At 43.1% G+C, this 20,308-nt stretch overlaps 1 protein-coding gene across 2 annotated transcripts in view; it reads left to right on the forward strand.

Moving 5' to 3' along the window:
* The window catches only part of LOC115474553 (alpha-aspartyl dipeptidase-like), a 94,761-nt gene that overhangs the window by 20,604 nt on the left and 53,849 nt on the right, over window positions 1–20,308 (forward strand). For both annotated transcript variants that reach the window (XM_030210063.1, XM_030210062.1), the window contains exons 3-4: window positions 8,445–8,519; window positions 19,036–19,115. In XM_030210063.1, the coding sequence (XP_030065923.1) occupies window positions 8,445–8,519; window positions 19,036–19,115 (155 nt within the window). The remainder of the gene's footprint in view (window positions 1–8,444; window positions 8,520–19,035; window positions 19,116–20,308) is intronic.

A 20,308-nucleotide genomic window follows, 5' to 3' on the forward strand; every position in this document is an offset into this window, starting at 1 on the left:
TGCAAAAACGTCCAAATCACTATTTTCAAAACACATTTAAGACGTTTTTCTATGCAGTGCATCCAAATCACAAGGGGGCATGTTGGGGGCAGGATTTAGGCATTCCCACAACTTGGACATTTTTCTGCCATAATGGAAAAAAGCAAAGATGTTCAGGGCTTAAAGATGGACAACTAAAGACAACACTAGACATCATTACATACAAATTCTCATCAGAACCAAATATCGCACTAACAGATATAAAATGGACAACTATACCATGGTCCGATCACTAGAAAGCTAACCTCACCCTTCACTGGTGAACAAGACAGTCACAACATAAACAAGAACAACGAACCTACACCACGAGAGGTAAAATAGACCCGCTGTCATGGTTGTGTCCCGGTTCCTGGCTTGCAGTCACCTCGGGCCCCGGGGGTTAGACCTGGGGAATGCTGCGAATTGATGGTTTACCGTTTACCGTGTTCCAGAAGATATGCTGGTCCGGTCCGGATCTTCCAGACCTCCAGATTGTTTTGGGAGTTTTTTGGAACTAAGTAGTACCCGTACCGGGTGAACTCCCTTGTGGGCTGCCTTTATTAACCACCTGGAAAGGTTTCTAGTTGCCTTGCAACAGAGGTACTCAGAGGAGTTTCCTTTGGTGGAAGTCGTTTGCAGTGCTGCTGAGTTTTTCCTGTTTTAGGTTTTGATCCTGCTTGTTTGCTGACTTATTCTTCTGACTGCTGCCTGCCCAGACCCGGCTTGTCTCCTGGCTTATTCTGCTGCCGGCTGCCTGCCCTGCTCCAGCCGGGTTCCTGGTTCCTTTAGCCTGCTGGTCCCTGCAGCTCTGCTTTCCTGCCCTGTCCGGTAAGTCCTGCCAACCGCCCGCACTCTGGGGCTCTACCCTTGAGGAACGGTGGTTAAGTACAGGTGAAGTTTGGGCTCTTCCCGGTCCAGTTGGTGTCAGCCTGAGCTGCCTGGGCGGCAGCCTTTGTCGGAGAGTTCCGGCCGAGGGTACCGGGAAGTCTGTTCTGCCTGTCCTGTGTTTGGGTGATTCTCCTGCCGCTGCCGCTCCTCGGTAGTGGCCCAAGGGCTCACTAACCTAGAAGTACTGTTAGAAGTGTGACACCCGCTAACATTTTGGCAACAATTCTATAACAATGAATGGACAGCACCAACAGACTCACCACAATTTCTTCACGAATGGGACAACAGATGCAGAATCATATTAGACAACATAGCACTACTTCAACCCAGAACCTCACATAGAAAAAAACTCAATACCATGGTTTAATGAAGAACTAAAAGAATTAAAAACACAAGTCAGAAGATTAGAACGAGCATGGAATAAGACAAAAAACGACTCTGTACTCAATGACTGGAAGCAACTACAAAGAAAATACAAATATACCATCAGACAAACTAAAAGATCATATTATAAAACTAAAATCGGACCAGACTATAAGGATACACATAAACCTTTCCAACTCGTTAAACTACTAAATACCACACTAGTCACTTCTAAAAACATAGACACCCCATCAGCAAACAATCTTGCGAATTACTTCAAAGAGAAAATCATAAAGCTACGACGCATAATACCTACCAACACAACCGATTATACAAACCTCCTCGAGTGTTTAGATCCAATACCTGGGGAATATCCAGCAGACCAATCATGGACCAACTTTGACACGCTCTCGATCGATAACATCTCACAATCGCTTGAAAGATACGCCAAGTCACAATGCAAATTAGACATCTGCCCTAGCAACCTTATAAGATCTGCCCCTCAACAACTCAAGTCAGACCTCACGAGGCATTTGAACTTCATGCTACAAAATGGTGTCTTCCCAAAGGATAAAGGAAACATTCTACTTACTCCTTTACCTAAAGACGCAAAGAAAAGTACAAATGACTTAACCAACTATCGTCCAGTAGCATCTATCCTGCTGATAACCAAACTTATGGAAGGCGTAGTGACGAAACAACTCACTACCTAAATAAATACTCAATTCTTCAGGAGTCTCAATCAGGATTTCGGTCGAATCACAGCACTGAAACAGTACTAGTGACTTTAATGAATAAATTTAAACAAACAATTGCAACTGGCAACAACATACTTCTCTTACAATTTGACATGTCCAGTGCGTTCGACATGGTTAACCACGGAATACTACTACATATCCTAGAATACTTCGGAGTTGGAGGTAACGTTCTTAATTGGTTTAGAGGATTCAGGACCACAAGATCATACCAAGTAACAGCTAACGCGGCTATAGCAGCCCCATGGACACCTGAATGTGGAGTGCCCCAAGGATCCCCCCTCTCACTAACCCTCTTCAACCTAATGATGATACCCCTAGCCAAGCTACTAGCCAATCAAAACCTTAATCCATATATATATGCAGATGATGTCACGATCTACATCCCGTTCAAACATGATCTAAAGGAAATCACCAACGATATCAACCAAAGCTTCCAAATCATTCACTCCTGGGCAGATGCATTTCAGCTGAAACTTAATGCAGAAAAAACACAATGCCTTATACTCACCTCACAACATAACACAAATAAATTCACCACCATAACCACACCACACTTTTCCCTTCCCGTATCAAACACGCTGAAAATTCTTGGAGTTACCGTTGATCGAAACCTCACACTCGAAAACCACGTGAAGAACACAACTAAGAAGATGTTCCACTCCATGTGGAAACTCAAAAGAGTAAAACCTTTCTTCCCAAGGACTGTTTTTCACAACCTGGTACAGTCAATGGTACTAAGTCACCTGGACTATTGCAACGCACTCTACGCTGGCTGTAAAGAACAGACTATCAAGAAACTTCAAACAGCCCAGAATACCGCAGCCAGACTCATATTCGGAAAAACAAAATATGAAAGTGCAAAACCCCTAAGAGAGAAACTACACTGGCTCCCACTTAAAGAACGTATCGCGTTCAAGATCTCCACGATTGTTCATAAAATCATTTACGGAGATTGCCACCCAGAAATGCTAAAAGATCTGCCTGCACATTTCTGAATCTACACTTCCCCAGCTGTAAAGGATTAAAATACAGACTAACACATGTGACCTACTTCTCCTACATGAGCACGCAGATGTGGAATACACTACCAACTAACTTGAAAACAATTAATGAATTAACTAACTTTCACAAATCTCTGAAAACCTACCTCTTCAACAAGGCCTATCATGAGAATCCATAACTTAATCACAACCCATCACCACTTCATAGTAACATAGTAGATGACTGCATAAAAAGACCTGCACGGTCCATCCAGTCTGCCCAACAAGATAAACTCATATGTGCTACTTTTTGTGTATACCTTACCTTGATTTGTACCTGTCCTTTTCAGGGCACAGTCCGTATAAGTCTGCCCAGCACTATCCCTGCCTCCCAACCACCAGCCCTGCCTCCCACCACCGGTTCTGGCACAGACCGTATAAGTCTGCCCAGCACCATCCCCGCCTCCCGCCACCGGCTCTGCCACCCAATCTCGGCTAAGCTCCTTAGGATCCATTCCTTCTGAAAAGGATTCCTTTATGTTTATCCCACGCATGTTTGAATTCCGTTACCGTTTTCATTTCCACCACCTCCCGCGGGAGGGCATTCCAAGCATCCACTACTCTCTCTGTGAAAAAATACTTCCTGACATTTTTCTTGAGTCTTCACCCTTATTCTGAATGTCTTATTTCTATAACTGTTTGCTTAATTCTTTTTGTCATCCTGATCATCATTGTAACACAAATTGTATCTTTTGCCCTGGAATGGCAATGCCAAAACAGGTCTTTGTAAACCACATTGAGCCTGCAAATAGGTGGGAAAATGTGGGATACAAGTGCAATAAATAAAAAAAATAAAAAACACAAGGAAGAGCAGTCCTCAGCACTTAACAAAAGAACACCAAAACAGCGAAGGTGCAGATTTTATTAATTGGCAAGTCGAGACTCAACACAAAGTGTGTTTCAGCTGCTAGGCCTTCATCAGGAATCTGAATCAAACCAACTGCCTACGGATAGCGCCTTCCAGGTAAATTGAAAAAAACTTATTAGTATTAATCACAAAAGCATATAGAAATAAGCCATATGCAAAAAAAAAAAGTTTGTTTGTTTGATCTGGATGTGTCCAGTAGTCCTCAGAGTGCTGTGATCTTGGTGAGTTTGTTTTCTCTTTTTTTAGATGATGTACCGTTTCAGTTGGCGTCGCATTCCCAATGCTGTTTTATAGCTTTGAGCTATTGTGATGTTTTTTTAATAAACGCTGACGTGGAGTTTGCATACAGCTTACTTCTATACGCTTTTTATGCTGCATTGGAAGTGTGATTAATACTAGTTTTTGTTGAATTGACCTGGAAGGCGCTATCCATAGTCAGTTGGTTTGATTCAGACTTCAAATGCTAAGTGCCAGAAAGGTGCCCTGTCATGAAACGCCTAGTCACTCATTTGGGGCTAACCTTGCGGCCACTTAGAGGGTCTATCCCCAGCACAGCTCAGGTCTGCCTGCACTAGGGCATGTGCTCTACACTAGCACCCTCATCCCACCGACTGGGTCCCAACCATCTCTGGACAAGTCTCCCACTCTCAAGTTATCCCCAGTGATTTCTAGGTTACTGTGGCCACACTCCCAGTGGTCCCACAATTCCTAGAAAGCACTCACAGACCCAACACGCAAACCACCAGGATTCTTAGTCCAGACAAACAGAGTCAATAAACTAAAAAAGGTTTATGGTCATAAATTATTGAGCAGTGAATTCTAAAAACAGATGGGAAATAACAGACAAATAACAGGTAACTGAATAAGGATCTATAATTATAAAACTATCTAAAGATTTTATCACTAGTTGGATAGTGCCTGGGAAGTACAGAAAATATAACTGCTCACAAGGTCTCAGTAAAACCCAGTATTTTCTGTGTCACAACTTTAAACACAAACATACACCACCTGCGGCCAAACTAGAGAAATACACATCATGAAATATTCTTATAATTCACATGCTGGAAAATTTACCATTTTGCCACATGCCCAAACTAACCAGATGACCACTAGAGAGATAAAGGTAAGAACCCCCCCCCCCCCCCCATAATCCCCCAGTTGTCATTGACCCCCTCCTAGGCCCCTAAGAGATGAAAGTGACTGTACAAACCAGGTTCTTTGATAGCTACAGATATAATGGCCATTCCTCATAGAGTAGCAAGCAGATCCCTGGAGTGGCCTAGTGGTCTCTGCAGTGGACTGTAGAGAAGGGGACCCAGGCTCATAGCCCACATTAACTGGTATACTTGTGGTGGAAAGTGTGAGTGTCCCAAAACCCACAAAATACCTACTGAACCCACATATAGGTGACACCTGCAGGCATAAGGGCTCTTGTAGTGGTGTACAGTTGGGTACACTACATTTTTTGCTATTCCTGGAGGGCTCACAATACACTATAATGGGGTACGATATGATATATACCTGGGATCCTTTATGTGAAGTTCTCTGCAGTGCTCCCTAGGCTGTCCCACAGCTCTGCTGGGATGTCTGTGTGACCAGTCTAATAAGACTGCTGGCCCCAGACATCCCAATGGCTTGTTTTCGTGCATTTTTCCCTTGGATGTTTTTTTGTTTGAAAATGGTCTTTAAAGAAAGACACACTAGCACAAAAATGTCTAAAATAGGGTAATTTTCAAACCAAAAGGATAGATGTTTTTCTGGTTCGAAAGTGAGCATGTTCGACACTGGAGTTTTTGAGTTCTTTGTTTTTTTTTTCAAAACATCCAGAATTGAATTTGGACATCATATTGAAAATGCCCCTCCACATCTTCTACCCTGCTTATTCAAAGTTTCCAGCTTCCTCTGGATAGCCAGCTCATCTTCTGTTAACACAGTACCTTTGAAAACCCGTACCTTTGAAAACTTGCTCTTGTTGATGTCCTGGTTTCTTGTACATGGGCCACCCACAATGTTCGGTATACAACCAATTGAAAAATGGCTGGAGAGGAGAAGAATACCATGATCGTAGCTGCTGTAAATGAGCAATTATTTTGTCAAATTTATTAAAATTTTAATATATCAGGAAAATACAGTAGATTGTACGTGTGTAGGAAAAAAAAGAATAGACATTTGGAATGTTAAAGACAGGAAAATAAGTAGAACCGTGAAGTAGACATATCAAGGGACATATCTAAGTTACTGAAAAGTGAAAGAATATCAGTCTCCCTGATACTGAGCCCACAGTAGTCTGGCAAAAAAAAATTTGGATATCCAGCAGCAGTGTCCAGATAGTGGCTGCTGCTGAATATCTGGACAGAGCGGTGATATAGCTTAGCCTCTTAGAACAGGTTTTTTGCTGTCCAAAAGGCTATCTGGTAATTGGTGACACTGGAAAGGTTTTATATCTGATGCTATGCTATCCCCTCAGAAAATGGAGTTTCTACTTTATCAGACTGTACATGGTGGTATAGCAAACCCCAATAAACCAAAAACTGTAACTTGCATCTCTGCTCTGTGTCTGCCATTGAACTGGCACAGCACTGTTGAATATTGCCAAGGTGGTTTCTAAAGCTATGATAGTGCCACTGAATATCTCAGCCACATTTATCTAGGTAGCCTGCACGGTTCTTCTGGTTTACAATGTTAAGGATATATCCCAGTTGCTAGCTGCCATAGAGTCTTGACATTTTGTAGAGTATTGCTCTTTATCCAGGTTTGTTTTGATTGTCTTCCTCTTTGAATCTCTACTATCCTGGGTAGATGGGTATAAGTTCCTGTACTAAATCCAAAATCCAGGCCCTTTCACCTATGGTCTTGCCACCACGATTTGTAGTGATTCTAAGTAACTACCAAAACTAGTGAGGTGGTTGCCTTAACATGTGGCCATGAGCTAGCTATGTCATTTATTTTGAAATCCGTTTATTAAATTTCAATATGTGAAAATATACATTCTAACTAATACAATCACATTGCTCATAGTACAGAAGGCTTGGTGTCATCCACTAACATATATATCATGAAGAGCCTTGGCTCTTATAGCTCTTCATTATAGTCCCCGCCTCAGAAAGTTACTGGAACCTAATTATTACCAGAGTTAAGTACTAATTAACAGAACTTCAACACTCATATAATTCTAAGATACACTTGATTGGCTACCTATGTTCTGTGGTGTTACTAAGGTCAAGACTGAAAGCAATCCTATGTCACAAACCCAAATCTGAACCTAGGCAAAGGCCATGTATCTCTCAATTCTTAGGCATGCTAAACGTGCCCAACTCCTAACATTCCTAAAGATAACTCCCCGCTGAGCTAGCTATGTCATAAGAACATAAGAATAGCCACACTGGGTCAGACCAGTGATCCATCTAACCCAGTATCCTGCTTCCAGCAGTGGCCAATCCAGGTCACAAATACCTGGCAGAAACCAAATTAGTAGCACCATTCCATGTTACCAACCTCAGGGCAAGCAGTGGCTTCCCCATGTCTGTCTCAATAACAGACTATGGACTTTTCCTCCAGGAACTTGTCCAAACCTTTTTTAAACCCAGATGTGCTAACCATGGGCGTATCTGAAAGTCGGCGGTAGCGGGGGCCGAAGCCAGAGTGAGGGGGCACATTATAGCCCCCCCTGCCGCCGCCGCCATTTCTGACCCCCCCCCTGCCGCCGTCGTTACCTTTGCTGGTGGGGGACCCCAACCCCCACCAGCTGAGGTCCACTTCCTCCTGCCGCTGCGAGGTTTTTTAAGTTCTTCATCGGGATTCGTCCTCCGTCACTCTGTGCTGCTGTTCAAAGAAGCTGCTAGCTGAATGCAGTCTCGGACTGAGTCTGACGTCGCTGCTGCACGTTGTACGTGCAGGACGTCAGACTCATGTACAACGTGCAGCAGCGACGTCAGACTCAGTCTGAAACTGCATTCAGCTAGCAGCTTCTTTGAACAGCAGCACAGAGTGACGGAGGACGAATCCCGATGAAGAACTTAAAAAACCTCGCAGCGGCAGGAGGAAGCGGACCTCGGCTGGTGGGGGTTGGGGTCCCCCACCAGCAAAGGTACCCAAGGCGGCAGTAGGGGGGTCCAGGGTGAAATCTGCGGGGGCCCAGGCCCCTGTGGCCCCACGCAGATACGCCCCTGGTGCTAACCACCATGACCACATCCTCCAGTAACGATTTCCAGAGATTAACTATTCTTTGAGTGAAAAAATATTTCCTGCTATTTGTGTTGTTTTTCCATGCAATTTCATTGAGTGTCCCCTGATCTTTGTACTTTTTGAATGAGTGAAAAATTGATTCATCTCCACCCACTCCACACTACTGTGCCCTTATGGCATAGTGGGAACCAGCATTAAATTGTTGGCATCAACTGGTTGGTTTCTGGGATATTGTAGCCTACTGATTACCACTTGGCTATCCATAGCCAGCAGCGCCTTTAGCTCCTGTGTTCCTCATTACTTGTTTTCTCCTGACTTTTTTAGGTTATGGGCTGGACAGTATCCATGAAGTCTCTGATCCAGTGGAAGCTGTAAGAAGATCTGAAGCAATATTTATAGGTAATGGTCTATCAGGTTGTTTTGGGGGCAGTTTTATAACCGGGTACCACATTTAGGCATCAAATATTAGAGGGCAGTGCACCTATTCTATAATGATACCTGCACGTAGAATAACTGTTATAGAATACTAGCATAAGTTGGCATCCATGTGCCTATGTATAGACATGCCAGTCTATGGCTGGCATAAATATTAGCTGGTGGGGAGCCGTATATGGGGAGGAGGGCATAGGATTAGCCATGTGTGCACGTTGCATCTCTCTATGTACAAGGGCCTGACTGCAGCCAGTTGGGCTGATGGTTTTGCTAAAGGAGAGGTAGAGAAAGATCCTGGATTCCCTGTAAGTTTGTTGATGGCTAGGGAAAAAGGGGATGGGGTTCACGCTGGAGGATGCAGACAGGTACAGCTCACGGGCTTCTGCCTGTAAAAGGAGGCTACAGACAGAGAATAAGGTGGGAGTCGATGGGAGATGCAGAGAGTGTGAGGTTTGCTTATCTGTAAAACTTGTATGTCTCGAAAACAGGAGAGAGGGGGTTAGAGGAAGGGGAATAGGGGGGAGGCTACTGCTTAAGTATACAGTATTTGGAAGGGGTAGTGCCGGTATTCCCTATGCTAGGGGAAAAGGGAGGGAGATGCAGGTGGAGGCTACAGACCCCCCCCCCCCCCCCCCCCCCACTGATCTCACACAGAGAACAGCGTGTTTCCTGGAAAAAAGCAAATAGATTCATGTATTTAGTTTGCTTTTGCTGAAAATAAACTGTGAGAAACCAGGGAGGCTGAGCTTCTTTTTTGAAGGGGCAGAGCTGAGATCAGTGTTGCCAGGTGGAAAATTTTTTTCCCACCCAATCCAGCGTAAAAACAGCCCAAAACCCGCCCAAACTCAAACCCCACCCCTGACACCCCCACCCCCGCCCCCGCCGTCATCAACCCCGCCCCCGCCCCCGCCGGCCCCGCCTCCCCTGTCATCGGCCCCGCCTCCCACGTCATCGGCCCGCCTCCCCCATCATCGGCCCCGCCCAAAATGTCACTAACCCCGCCCCCCACGGCCGAAAAAACCGCCCGAAAAACTGCGGAAAAGAAAAAAAAGAAGCCCAAAAAACCGCGACCCGCCGCGGGCAAAAATTTCCCGCGGCGGGTCGCGGAAAACCGCCCAATTGGGCGGGAAAACCGCCCACCTGGCAACACTGGCTGAGATTCATGTGACTGTATTATAAACAGGTTTGCTAGGGGAAAGGGGGAGGAGGCTACAGACAGAGAAAAAGGTGGGGGTTGGGGGGATGCAGAGAGTGAGAGTGAGAGATTTTTTTTTTCCTTTTGAACTGTCTCCAAGGGAGCAAAACAATACCTATAGAAAAGTATTTATTTTGCGAGTCCACTTGTTTCATTTAAGTGGCTACAAAGAAAACCAGCTCGGCTCTTACATAAGCAATCCCCTGGTATTTTTCTGTACAACTTCAGCTGTTTAGGGCATGATCTCACACAGTTGTCTCTTGAAAACAGGAGGGGGGCTAGCTCTTGCATTCTTATGTAAACTAAAAGCAAAGAGGAGAAGGAGGAGGAGGGTCCGTCTACTCTTTTTGTTTTAAAACCCAAAATGGCTGTCATTCAGTAAAAACTGTTTTAAAAGTAAGCACAAGATATTCTTTTGAAAGAATGCAAATGCCTATTTTCTTTCCTGTGAGAAAAAAAGTGAAGAAACAGCTTTAAAAGTAAGCACAAGGTATCCTTTTGAAAGAAAAAAAAATTATAAGAAAAAGAAAACAAAAATGTCTGTTTTCTTTCCTGTGAGAAAAAAAAAGTTAAGGTGTGCATTCGCAACTAAATTCCGCCGAGGCTGTAGGGGGCAGGTTTTCGACATCACTTCCCATCATCACATGACCCCATCCAAGATGGTGGCTAGTAGAAACAGGAGGTGATGTAATTCATACAGTAGTGGCTGCCATCTTGAAAAGGGGGCATGGCTATGATGTCACTTCCTATGACACTATCAAAAGGGGGGTTGGGGGTGGTGCTATGCAAAAGGGGGTTAGGTTTGGGGTAGGGCCACTCAAATAAGGCAGGGTAAAGTGCGTGGTTACACAAAAGTGGTGGGGCTTGGGCGGGGTCAAATATCCAGTTACATCATCCAAAGAGGCGGGCAGTGGGCATGGCCAGGGTGTGGCTTGGGCATGTCCTCATTCCTGAATGGCTGAAAACTCAGAAGTGGGCGTGTCACCTGTCAAAATCAATTAATTTTGACAAAAGCCTGTGAGATACAGTATTGCCATATAAACTTATTAATTTTATAAATTTGATATTCCAATACGTACCTTCCCCACTATTCCAGAACCTGTGGTATAGAGAACTGAAAACTGCGCTGAGAAATCTCTCCTGGCATCCAGTCTAGCTGCTCAGGATTTTCTATCACCAGCAGTTGGATGGACACACTTTTCAGCCTCCGGTTCCTAGTGATTTGCTTCTGGTCCAGTTGAGTCTGCAGAGTCATATTTGGACCTGTCTCTGGTGCCCCACAAATTTATTTCTTCCCTCTCTTCACTTCACCCGTTTCCTATGGTATTCTCCTTTTCAAGCACAGCAACCTAAAAAAAAAAAGAAAGGAGAAGGAAAGAGGTTTACTGGAGAGCATGGGACAGAGTATCAGTCCTGATTCTTTCATATCTGGGGTAAGACTTGTGGAGCTTTGGAGCTTCGGAGTAGCAGCTGGCAGTGGTAAATCTGACTAACGTTTGACTCAGAACCGCTTGGAAAGCTAAAAGTTCTACTTAGTACAGGGGAAGGATCCTGACTCACCCTTTGGGACTGTGTTGTGCTGCAATTGTGCCAGTCAGGGTGAATGACAACTCCCGTGGAGCAGTGTTCCCACTGTGGCTGGCGTTGGGGCATTGCAGTGCGTGCAAGCTGGGAATCCTGCAGGACATGGGGGAAATAGCCAGCTCACCCAGACATCATTCGAATCTTGCGGGGAGCGGTCTGCATGCAGCTTTCCTTTCTTGCACCATACCCAGAGTGGAACCTTAATTTAGTCCTTCGGGCTCTTCAGAAGCTTTCTTTTGAGCCACCTCAGAAGGCCTCCTTGAAAAACAGCGTTCTTGGTGGCTGTTTCATCGGCATGTAGGTTTTTGGAGCTTCGGTCTCTCCCTTTCTGCGCTTTTCGGAGGCAGGTGTCTCCCTGCAGATGGTTCCTTCCTTTCTTCTGAAAGCAGTATCAGCATTTCATCTCAACCAATCTGTGGCGCTTCCGTTCTTTCTCAGAGAGAACAAAGAGGCTCAGTATTCTTCCATGAAACTTCTCGATGTGTGTAGAGTCCTCATTAGATATCTGGAAGACACGAATGAGTTTTGCAAATTGGATAGACTGTTTGTGCTTTTTGGTAAGGAAAGACTTGGCCTCATGGCTTCCAATCCCACAATTGCTAGATGGCTGAAGGAGACTATCACATCAGCTTATTTGCTTGTAGGGAAGCAGGCTCCTTAGGCTTTGCGGGCTCATTCTATGAGGCGTAAAGCGACATCCTGGGCAGAGACTACCTTACTGTCTTCAGCAGATATTTCCAAGGCAGCAATATGGTCATAAGTACATAAGTAATGCCAAACTGGGAAAAGACCAAGGGTCCATCGAGCCCAGCATCCTGTCCACGACAGTGGCCAATCCAGGCCAAGGGCACCTGGCAAGCTTCCCAAACGTACAAACAATTCTATACATGTTATTCCTGGAATTGTGGATTTTTCCCGTCCATTTAGTAGTGGTTTATGGACTTGTCCTTTAGGAAACCGTCTAACCCCTTTTTAAACTCTGCTAAGCTAACCGCCTTCACCATGTTCTCCGGCAACGAATTCCAGAGTTTAATTACGCGTTGGGTGAAGAAAAATTTTCTCCGATTTGTTTTAAATTTACTACACTGTAGTTTCATCGCATGCCCCCTAGTCCTAGTATTTTTGGAAAGCGTGAACAGACGCTTCACATCCACCTGTTCCACTCCACTCATTATTTTATATACCTCTATCATGTCTCCCCTCAGCCGTCTCTTCAAACTGAAAAGCCCTAGCCTCCTTAGTCGACACTGCATACTTTTGCCAAGCAGTACAGGGTGGACATTGTTTCATGCTCAGATGCCAGTTTTAAGGTTTGGGGCTTCAGTCTTCAGGGTGATGCTGCCGCCGCCAAGATCTCACCTACTCTAGGGATTGCTTTTAAACATCCCACGGGTTCTGGAATAGTGGGAAGCTTTGTAATGGAAGGAGAAATTAGGTTTTACCTGATAATTTTCTTTCCATTAGTCCTTCCCACTATTCCAGAGGCCCGTCCAAGATTTCTGAGATGTTTAGTTGGTGCAAAGTAGTGGTCCAATAACGACTGTCACCTTGTATGATACTTCCTGCATATCTCTTGTTCTCTACAAATTGTTCAGAAATGAGAGAGTTCCACACATGTTTGTTTGTCTGGTTAGTGTTAGGTTAGCGACTTGTTAATGGTTGTGTTTATTCTGAGTTTTTCCTTACTGCTTGTCTACATAAACACCGAGGAGCTGGACTGAATATCAAGAGTGATATGTCTCAGTTCAGTTTTCAGTCCTCTATCTCCGCCTGCTAGTTGATGGACACAACTATCCCACAGTTTGTGGAATAGTGGGAAGGACTAATGGAAAGAAAATTATCAGGTAAGATCTAATTTCTCCATACTGTCATGTTTTGTTTAATTTCTTAATTTTGTTTTAACTGTACAACACTTTGGGATTCTTTGTGTATAAAGAATAATCTGGTATCCTGTTGCTGAAGGGCAACATGAGCTCCTAACACTTGTGTTTTCATACTACTGTAATCCTTTGTTCATCATGGATGATAACGCCAATCAATCAGCTTCCATTCATTACCCTCCTCCTATCACCTGTCAACTTGTGATCCACATTTCTTTCTTAAGATCCATTTTGCTGTTTTATGATGTTTAGTAAAATGTTTAACTTTTGATATAAGCACAATGTGTATGATATCTCTTTATATGTGGAAAACCTAATAAAAATACTTATTAAAAAAAGATCCATTTTGCTGTCATGGAAAGATATGGGCATCGCCACAACAGCATAGCTTTCTAAAAAAAAATGATTAATGGCTTGGCCTGTCTAGATATCTACATCCCTCTTTCTTGAAGTTTTTTTTCTACAGCATTCGCTTTATGAAATTGTTTTATGGGTTACCAGAGCCTGTGTTCAGTGCGTCCTTAATTAGCAGTTGGAAACTCAATTATAAATGTTTCTGTGTAAAATTCTTGGCTGGACACCCTGGTTAATACTTCAGATTTTATGAGCATTTTGCCAAATTGCTGAAACACAGTGCTTAGTAGTTTTATAGTTCTGCTAATAAGGTTCTTCTCAATGAAATATTCTTATAGCTCCAGGTAAGGTGAGAAAAGATTTCTGCAAAATGCACTGAGAACAAGTTAGAAACCATATTCTAATGATACTCATCCTGTTTCATTACCGAGCAATAAACTAAGCTCCCAGGAGCCATATTTAAGGTGTTACCTTCCTATCATCCATAAAGAGGATAATTTTATAACAGCTCAACTAGGTTGGAAGATCAAGTAGGCATCTATTTCAAAGCATAAATGTTAATGTATACACATAGGAGTGTATTTTATAAATTCTGCACGTACTTCAGATGAAGGTGCTGGAAGGGCCGGTCTTAGCAATTGCGGGGCCCTGTGCAGACCAGTTCAGTGGGGCCCCGCGCCTGCACCCCCCCCCCCCCTCCTGCACCCGCCACCATAAGCCATAATTTATCAGAGTTTAAAAGGAGGTTTAGAGCTCTTGGAACCCCACCACACCCCGTACCTTGATGTGCATCCACCATGTCTCAGTACAGAGATGTGGTAGCCGTGTTAGTCCACTTCTAAAAGCAGTCAATAGAAATAGAATAAAATAAAACATATATCCAACAATCTGAAAGTCCTTAGAGTTACATTGGATAAATACTTATCCCTTGAAGACCATGCAACATCTTGTATTGTTTTAAAGTTTCCCTTAAGTATTCTCACCATAAAGGAAACTTTAAAACAATACAGGAATGCAAGACCTTTGAAGTCAAAATGATTAAATATTTTGACACCCACCAGACAGGCCTTAAAGATCTGGGTTTTCTAGCCCATTATAACCATGAAATTTCACTGCTTTGCCACCCTCTGATCACCATGCATATCTCCCTGTCCCTCATCCTCTCAGCCCTCTCTGTTTCTCACCTAGCCTACCCCTCCCTCATCCTTTCAGACTGTCACTGAAATACTTTGATGTTTCACTTATATATGCTGTTACTTATCAAAATTTACTTATTTCTGATTTGACGAAGGGCTACCTTCAAAAGCTAATCAAAAATGTATTAAGTTAGTCCAATAAAAAAAATATCATCTTATTTTCTTTTCTATGTTTTATTTTATTCTATTTCTATTGACCATGTTTCAGTAGAGAGCGGCAGACAGCGGCATCTACTACTACTACTACTACTAACTAGCATTTCTAAAGCGCTACTAGGGTTACGCAGCGCTGTACAATTTAAACATAGGACAGTCCCTGCTCAAAGAGCTTACAATCTAAAAGACAAGAAAACAATCTAAAGACAAGTCGATTTTCATATCCTGTCAGGTGCCAAGCCCAGATCCTCCTTGCTGCTGCATACCGTCATTGCGAAAGCAGGAAGTGACATCAAAAGGGGGTGGGACGCAGCAGCGAGGAGGCTGTAGTCTCAGCAGCTGATGGGATATGGAAATCGCTGCCGCAGCCTGATGCTGTCTACTGAAATGTGGATGCACATTAAGGTACGGAGCAGGGAGGTGTTCTGAGACAGGAGGACAGACATGCCAGAGATGTGGGGCCCTTAGGAGCGCGGGGCCCTGTGCGACCGCCCCTGTCATCCATGCCTAAGACCGGCCCATCATGCTGGGGAGTCAATGTTCAACAAAATTAGTTGTCCAAAAATGAAATAACATAAACAATTACAAATCACTTGATCAAAATTAAAACATGAAAAAAGTGTCCAAAGCACCTGAGTTTAAATTTTTAATAAGTGAAATGAGAACCTTCAGTTTCAATAAACGTTATGGCACATCTAGTGTTTCCGAATGTTTCGAAGTATAGCGATTGTAGAACCTGTGAGGGTCCAACCCACAGAAGCATTTAAACTTCTTAAAATGTCATTTAACTTGTAAACTCAGGTGCTTTGGTCACTTTTTTATGTTTCAGTTTGATTAAGTGATTTGTAGTGTTTGTTAATTCATTTTTGGAGACCTAATTTTGTTGATATTTGTATGTTCTTCTGTGGATTTATAATGTTCACATCTTCCAGACTGAGAGGGAGTAATTATCAGTCAAGACATGCTGCCGAGATGTGCACACAAATTAATTGGTTAATGAGCCCTTAGCCATCAATAATTGTGTGCCAACAACCAATTATTGATGCTAATCTGTACTCATTAAAATTTGCACATGTATATAGCTGCACACTATTTTATAAGGCATGGCGTCTAACTCTACTAGCACATAACTCAAAAGGGGTGTAGCCATGGATGTATCGGGGCATTGTGAAAAGTTGTGCACATAGTTATAGGATACTGCCTCGGGGCCCTTTTACAAAGGCGCATAAGTGCTTACGTGCATCCAATGTGCACCAAATCGGCATTACCGCCCGGCTACCTCACGCCCCTGGCGGTAATTCTAAATTTGGCACACACCGAAAACATGTGGTAAATGGCAGTGGATGCACGCTTAATGTTTACCGCCCGGGTAGCACATGATACCTTACCGCTAAGTCAATGGCTGGCGGTAAGGTCTCGGGCTGAAAATGGAAGCTCGCTGGTTTTTATTTTGCCGCATGTCCATTTCTGGACCCTTAAAAAAAGGGTCCTTTTTCCAGGATGCAGTAGAAACTGGCCCGGTGCACGCCCAGAAGAGGTGCTCGCACTTCCACAGGCCACTATTTGCCACGGCTTGGTAAATGGGCCCCTCAGTGCACCTAACGTGGGCACCAGCATTTATATCGGCGTTCAACAGATTTAAGTCTGGCACCTAAAGTTAGGCATGGGAATTGGTGCTATGCGTAACTATATAAAGGGCATGCACCCTTTATAGAAAAATGCTTAGATCTAGATTCTATATATGGCGCCTGAAAAATACACAGAGAAAAAAATTTGGCCTAGGCGTATTCTCTAAAGCACACCTATATTTTATAGAATAGGTTTAAATTTCCGCATGGTATATAGAATATGCTGAGCGCCTCTCCAAGCGACCAAATGTAGTCATGGCCATTTACACCATGTTTTACTTGGTGTAAATCCCAACGCCTAAATTAGGTGCAGAGCGGATGTATTCTATAATAATGTGCATAGATTTTAGAAACGCCCATGCCCCGCCTATGGCTGCACCCTCTTTTCAATTATTAAACTTAGAAATTAGGCACACCAGGAGACGACAAGATGGCCGAATTGAGCAGATGTGTGTGTTTGAGCTCCCGACTCACCAGACTGTGAAACGAGAAGTTGGATACGTACCCTGAGCTGGTCATGGGGAAACGGAAGGGAAAACCCAAGGAGTCAGCCTCCTCGGTACCTGGGTATGTCCGCCCTCCTCGCCAAGCAATCTTGGAGCAGTTAGGGATTCAACCGTTGGCTATGCAGGCGCCTGCCTCAGAGCTTTCCGCGATGACATCAGCGGAAACAGCACGGAGGCGATCTCATTGAATCCGCCGGGGAGTACCATTCCTCCACGACCCGGAAGCAGTATGACCTCGACGGAGAAGACGGATGGAACGCCCAGAGTGGAGAAGATTCTACCGCCTTCAGGAGGCCTAGTTGGTGGTCTTTCCCCAATTGGTATTGAACAACAGGGGTTTTTGTCCACTTCTACCCTCACTCCAATGGGAGCTGCACCGGTGTTTCGGGAGGTGAAGAGACCTCATGTGGTAACATTAGACTCTATATGGGATGTTATCCAGGGTATGAACTCTCTACTCTCTCAGGTAACCAATTCCTTTACTCAAGAATTTGATAATGTGAAACAAGTTCAGAAACAGTTTACAGAGAAAATGCAAATCCAAGAAGGTCAAATGGAATCTTTAAAGATTGAACTCTCTGCTCTTCAGAATTTTGCAGGGACGGTGGTTAAAGATAGAGAGGTTCTAGTTAGGAAACTAGAATCTCTCGAAAATCAAGGGAGGAAGAACAATTTGCGGTTTATCAATTTTCTCAAATCGCCCCTAATTCCAGCTATGGAGATGATACGTAAATATTATACAGAAATACTTGGATTTTCACTAGAGGGATTTCCCGCTATCGTTCGGCTTCAATACATAACTGGAAGAAAGTCTAATCCTTTGAATCCTTCACCACAACAACCTGAGATGAACTTAACAGAGTTTTTAGAAAACTCTTTAGAACTGGTAACAGAGAGAACTACTCTTATAGTTTCCTTTGCACATGAAATGGATAAGATGAATACCTTTAAATTATATTTTCGTCATTTGAATGATAAATTTCTTGGGGAAACTGTGCGTAGATTTCCTGATTTAACCAGGGAGACTCAAGCCCGTCGGTGAGAGTTTTTGACTTTAAAAGCTAGAACCCTTGCTATAGGGGGCTCGTTTAAGTTAATATTTCCATGTCATTGTATAATATCCCTGGATTCAGCTAATTATATATTTATGGAACCCAAGAAATTGAGAGAATTTTTAATTGCCAAAGAAAGTAGTGATAGATTAACCCAGGACGCCCAACAGAGAGTGAAAGTGCTGAGTTCTCTGGCTGTGGGTGTTCCTCATGCCTCTGCCCTGTGGTTTGCTTTTTTTTTCCCTTGTGAATTTATTCAGAAATCTTTACCTTGTATCTTGTCCTTAAGTTGTGGTCTAAAAGATGTAAATTTACCTATTTATAATTGATATCATTTTTTTTCTTTTTTTTTTTTTTAATTAACATTTTATGTTATTCTCGACGATTAAATGGAAAAAGAATTAGGCGCACCATGTTATAGAATACACAGTGAGTTGTGTGCGTAAATCCTAATTAATGCCAATTAGTGCTGATAATTGCTTGTTAACATCCAATTAACAGCACTGATTAGCTAGTTAACAAATTAAGTTATGCACATTATTATGGAATACGCTTCGATTTCCACGTGGAAATTAAGGCATGATATATAGAATCCGGCAGTTTGCACATATTTTATAAAACACATGGGTGTATATGTAGAGGACTTCACACATGTTCTTTCCAAACCATGCCCCCAAGCATGCCTACACCATGAATCGTGTAAAAGTACCTACCTTTGTGTTATCATGTGTACTTTGAAACACATACCCCATGAGATAATTTTATAAAACATGTGCAAACATCTTTTATAAAATTACCCCAAAAATGTAATTTTAGTTATTGTAGTACATTGTAAAAAAAAAAAAGCTACTCTAAAGATTCTGCCAACCATCAGTAACATACTGTATATGATAAAGGGAGGGATGCAAATTCTTATCCTTTAATTCTTGCAGGCGGTGGCAACACTTTTCGACTGCTGAAAGCTCTGTATGATAATGGTCTGATTACTGAGATCAGGAAGAGAGTCTTTCAGGTAATCTACATGAAATGTTCTATTCAGATCATTTTTGTTATCCTTTAGCATAGTGGCATAGCTATGGAGGAGGGCCTGGGCCCCCAAAGTCTGCTGGTTTGGCTAGCGGGGGTCCTAGGCTCTGTCAGCAGAAGCTTGCCTGCAGTGATATTCACCACTGTGCTGCCTGCTCTGCTTCCCCCTCCCCTGTGCACATGCACAGTATATAAAAAAAAAAAGAATATATATATATATAGTTTTACCTGGTGTGTTTGGACGCTGGTCCCAAGTTGAGGGCGGACCCGATCTGGGATCGCGTTTCTGACGCAATGTGCAGGGTTCTGGGTCACTTTGAAGGTGAAGAAGGCTGGTTGGGGCTGTCGGGAAGATCCCTGGAGAAGTTGAGACCTGTAGGGCACTGGGGGTAGCTGTGCACACATGTCACCAGGGGAACATTGCACCACCAATTTAAATTAGAATTATAGTGGGAAGCATTTGCTTTACTCAGTAAGGGTCTTAAATTAAGTTGGGAATATTTTATCTTGAACTTCGAAACTGCACATGTGCAGATTCGAGCATGAATGACACATTTTTAATTAATCTTGGCCCAAAGCTTGCTGGGAAGAGAGGGGCGCTCTGGTGCAAAAGATCATGCATGTGCAGTGAGGTAACTGTAGACTTGCGCTGACACTTGCAGCTTAAATTAAATAATTTTATGTTTTTAAAAATGTTTGCAAAGTTAGGAAATTAGGATTTCAGGTCTAGAGAGCTTGCAGATGTGTACCATAAGTTCACTTGTGTCCCATTTGTATGCAAAACACTGCAGTTTTAAAGTGTTTTAATTGGGGATTTTTGGGGTCTTAAAAAAATGCTAATTTTTACATAGTTTTGATTAGGGCATTGCTCTAATCTGAGATATATAATTAAAATCAAAACTGTGTTTTTTTTCTTAATTTGTAAAGGTTATTGCTTAATATAAAACAGGGCAATGGAATGTTAGTATGGGTCTAGTGCTTGAGAGGAGTTTTCTGATTTGTTGTACTGCTCAAGAAAGGAACCTTTTAAGAAACAATTGATGGGAGAGCAAGGGACACCTTTGAAGAAACCAGAAGTGTTGCTGATGGTGTCTGAGAGCTTGTGGTGTGTAAGGGATTTTAAGGCCCTGTTTACTAAGGCGCATTAGTGTTTTTAACACGCCTACAATTAGCGCACGT

Source organism: Microcaecilia unicolor, chromosome 7, assembly GCF_901765095.1.
Source record: "Microcaecilia unicolor chromosome 7, aMicUni1.1, whole genome shotgun sequence".
Lineage (NCBI taxonomy): Eukaryota > Metazoa > Chordata > Amphibia > Gymnophiona > Siphonopidae > Microcaecilia > Microcaecilia unicolor.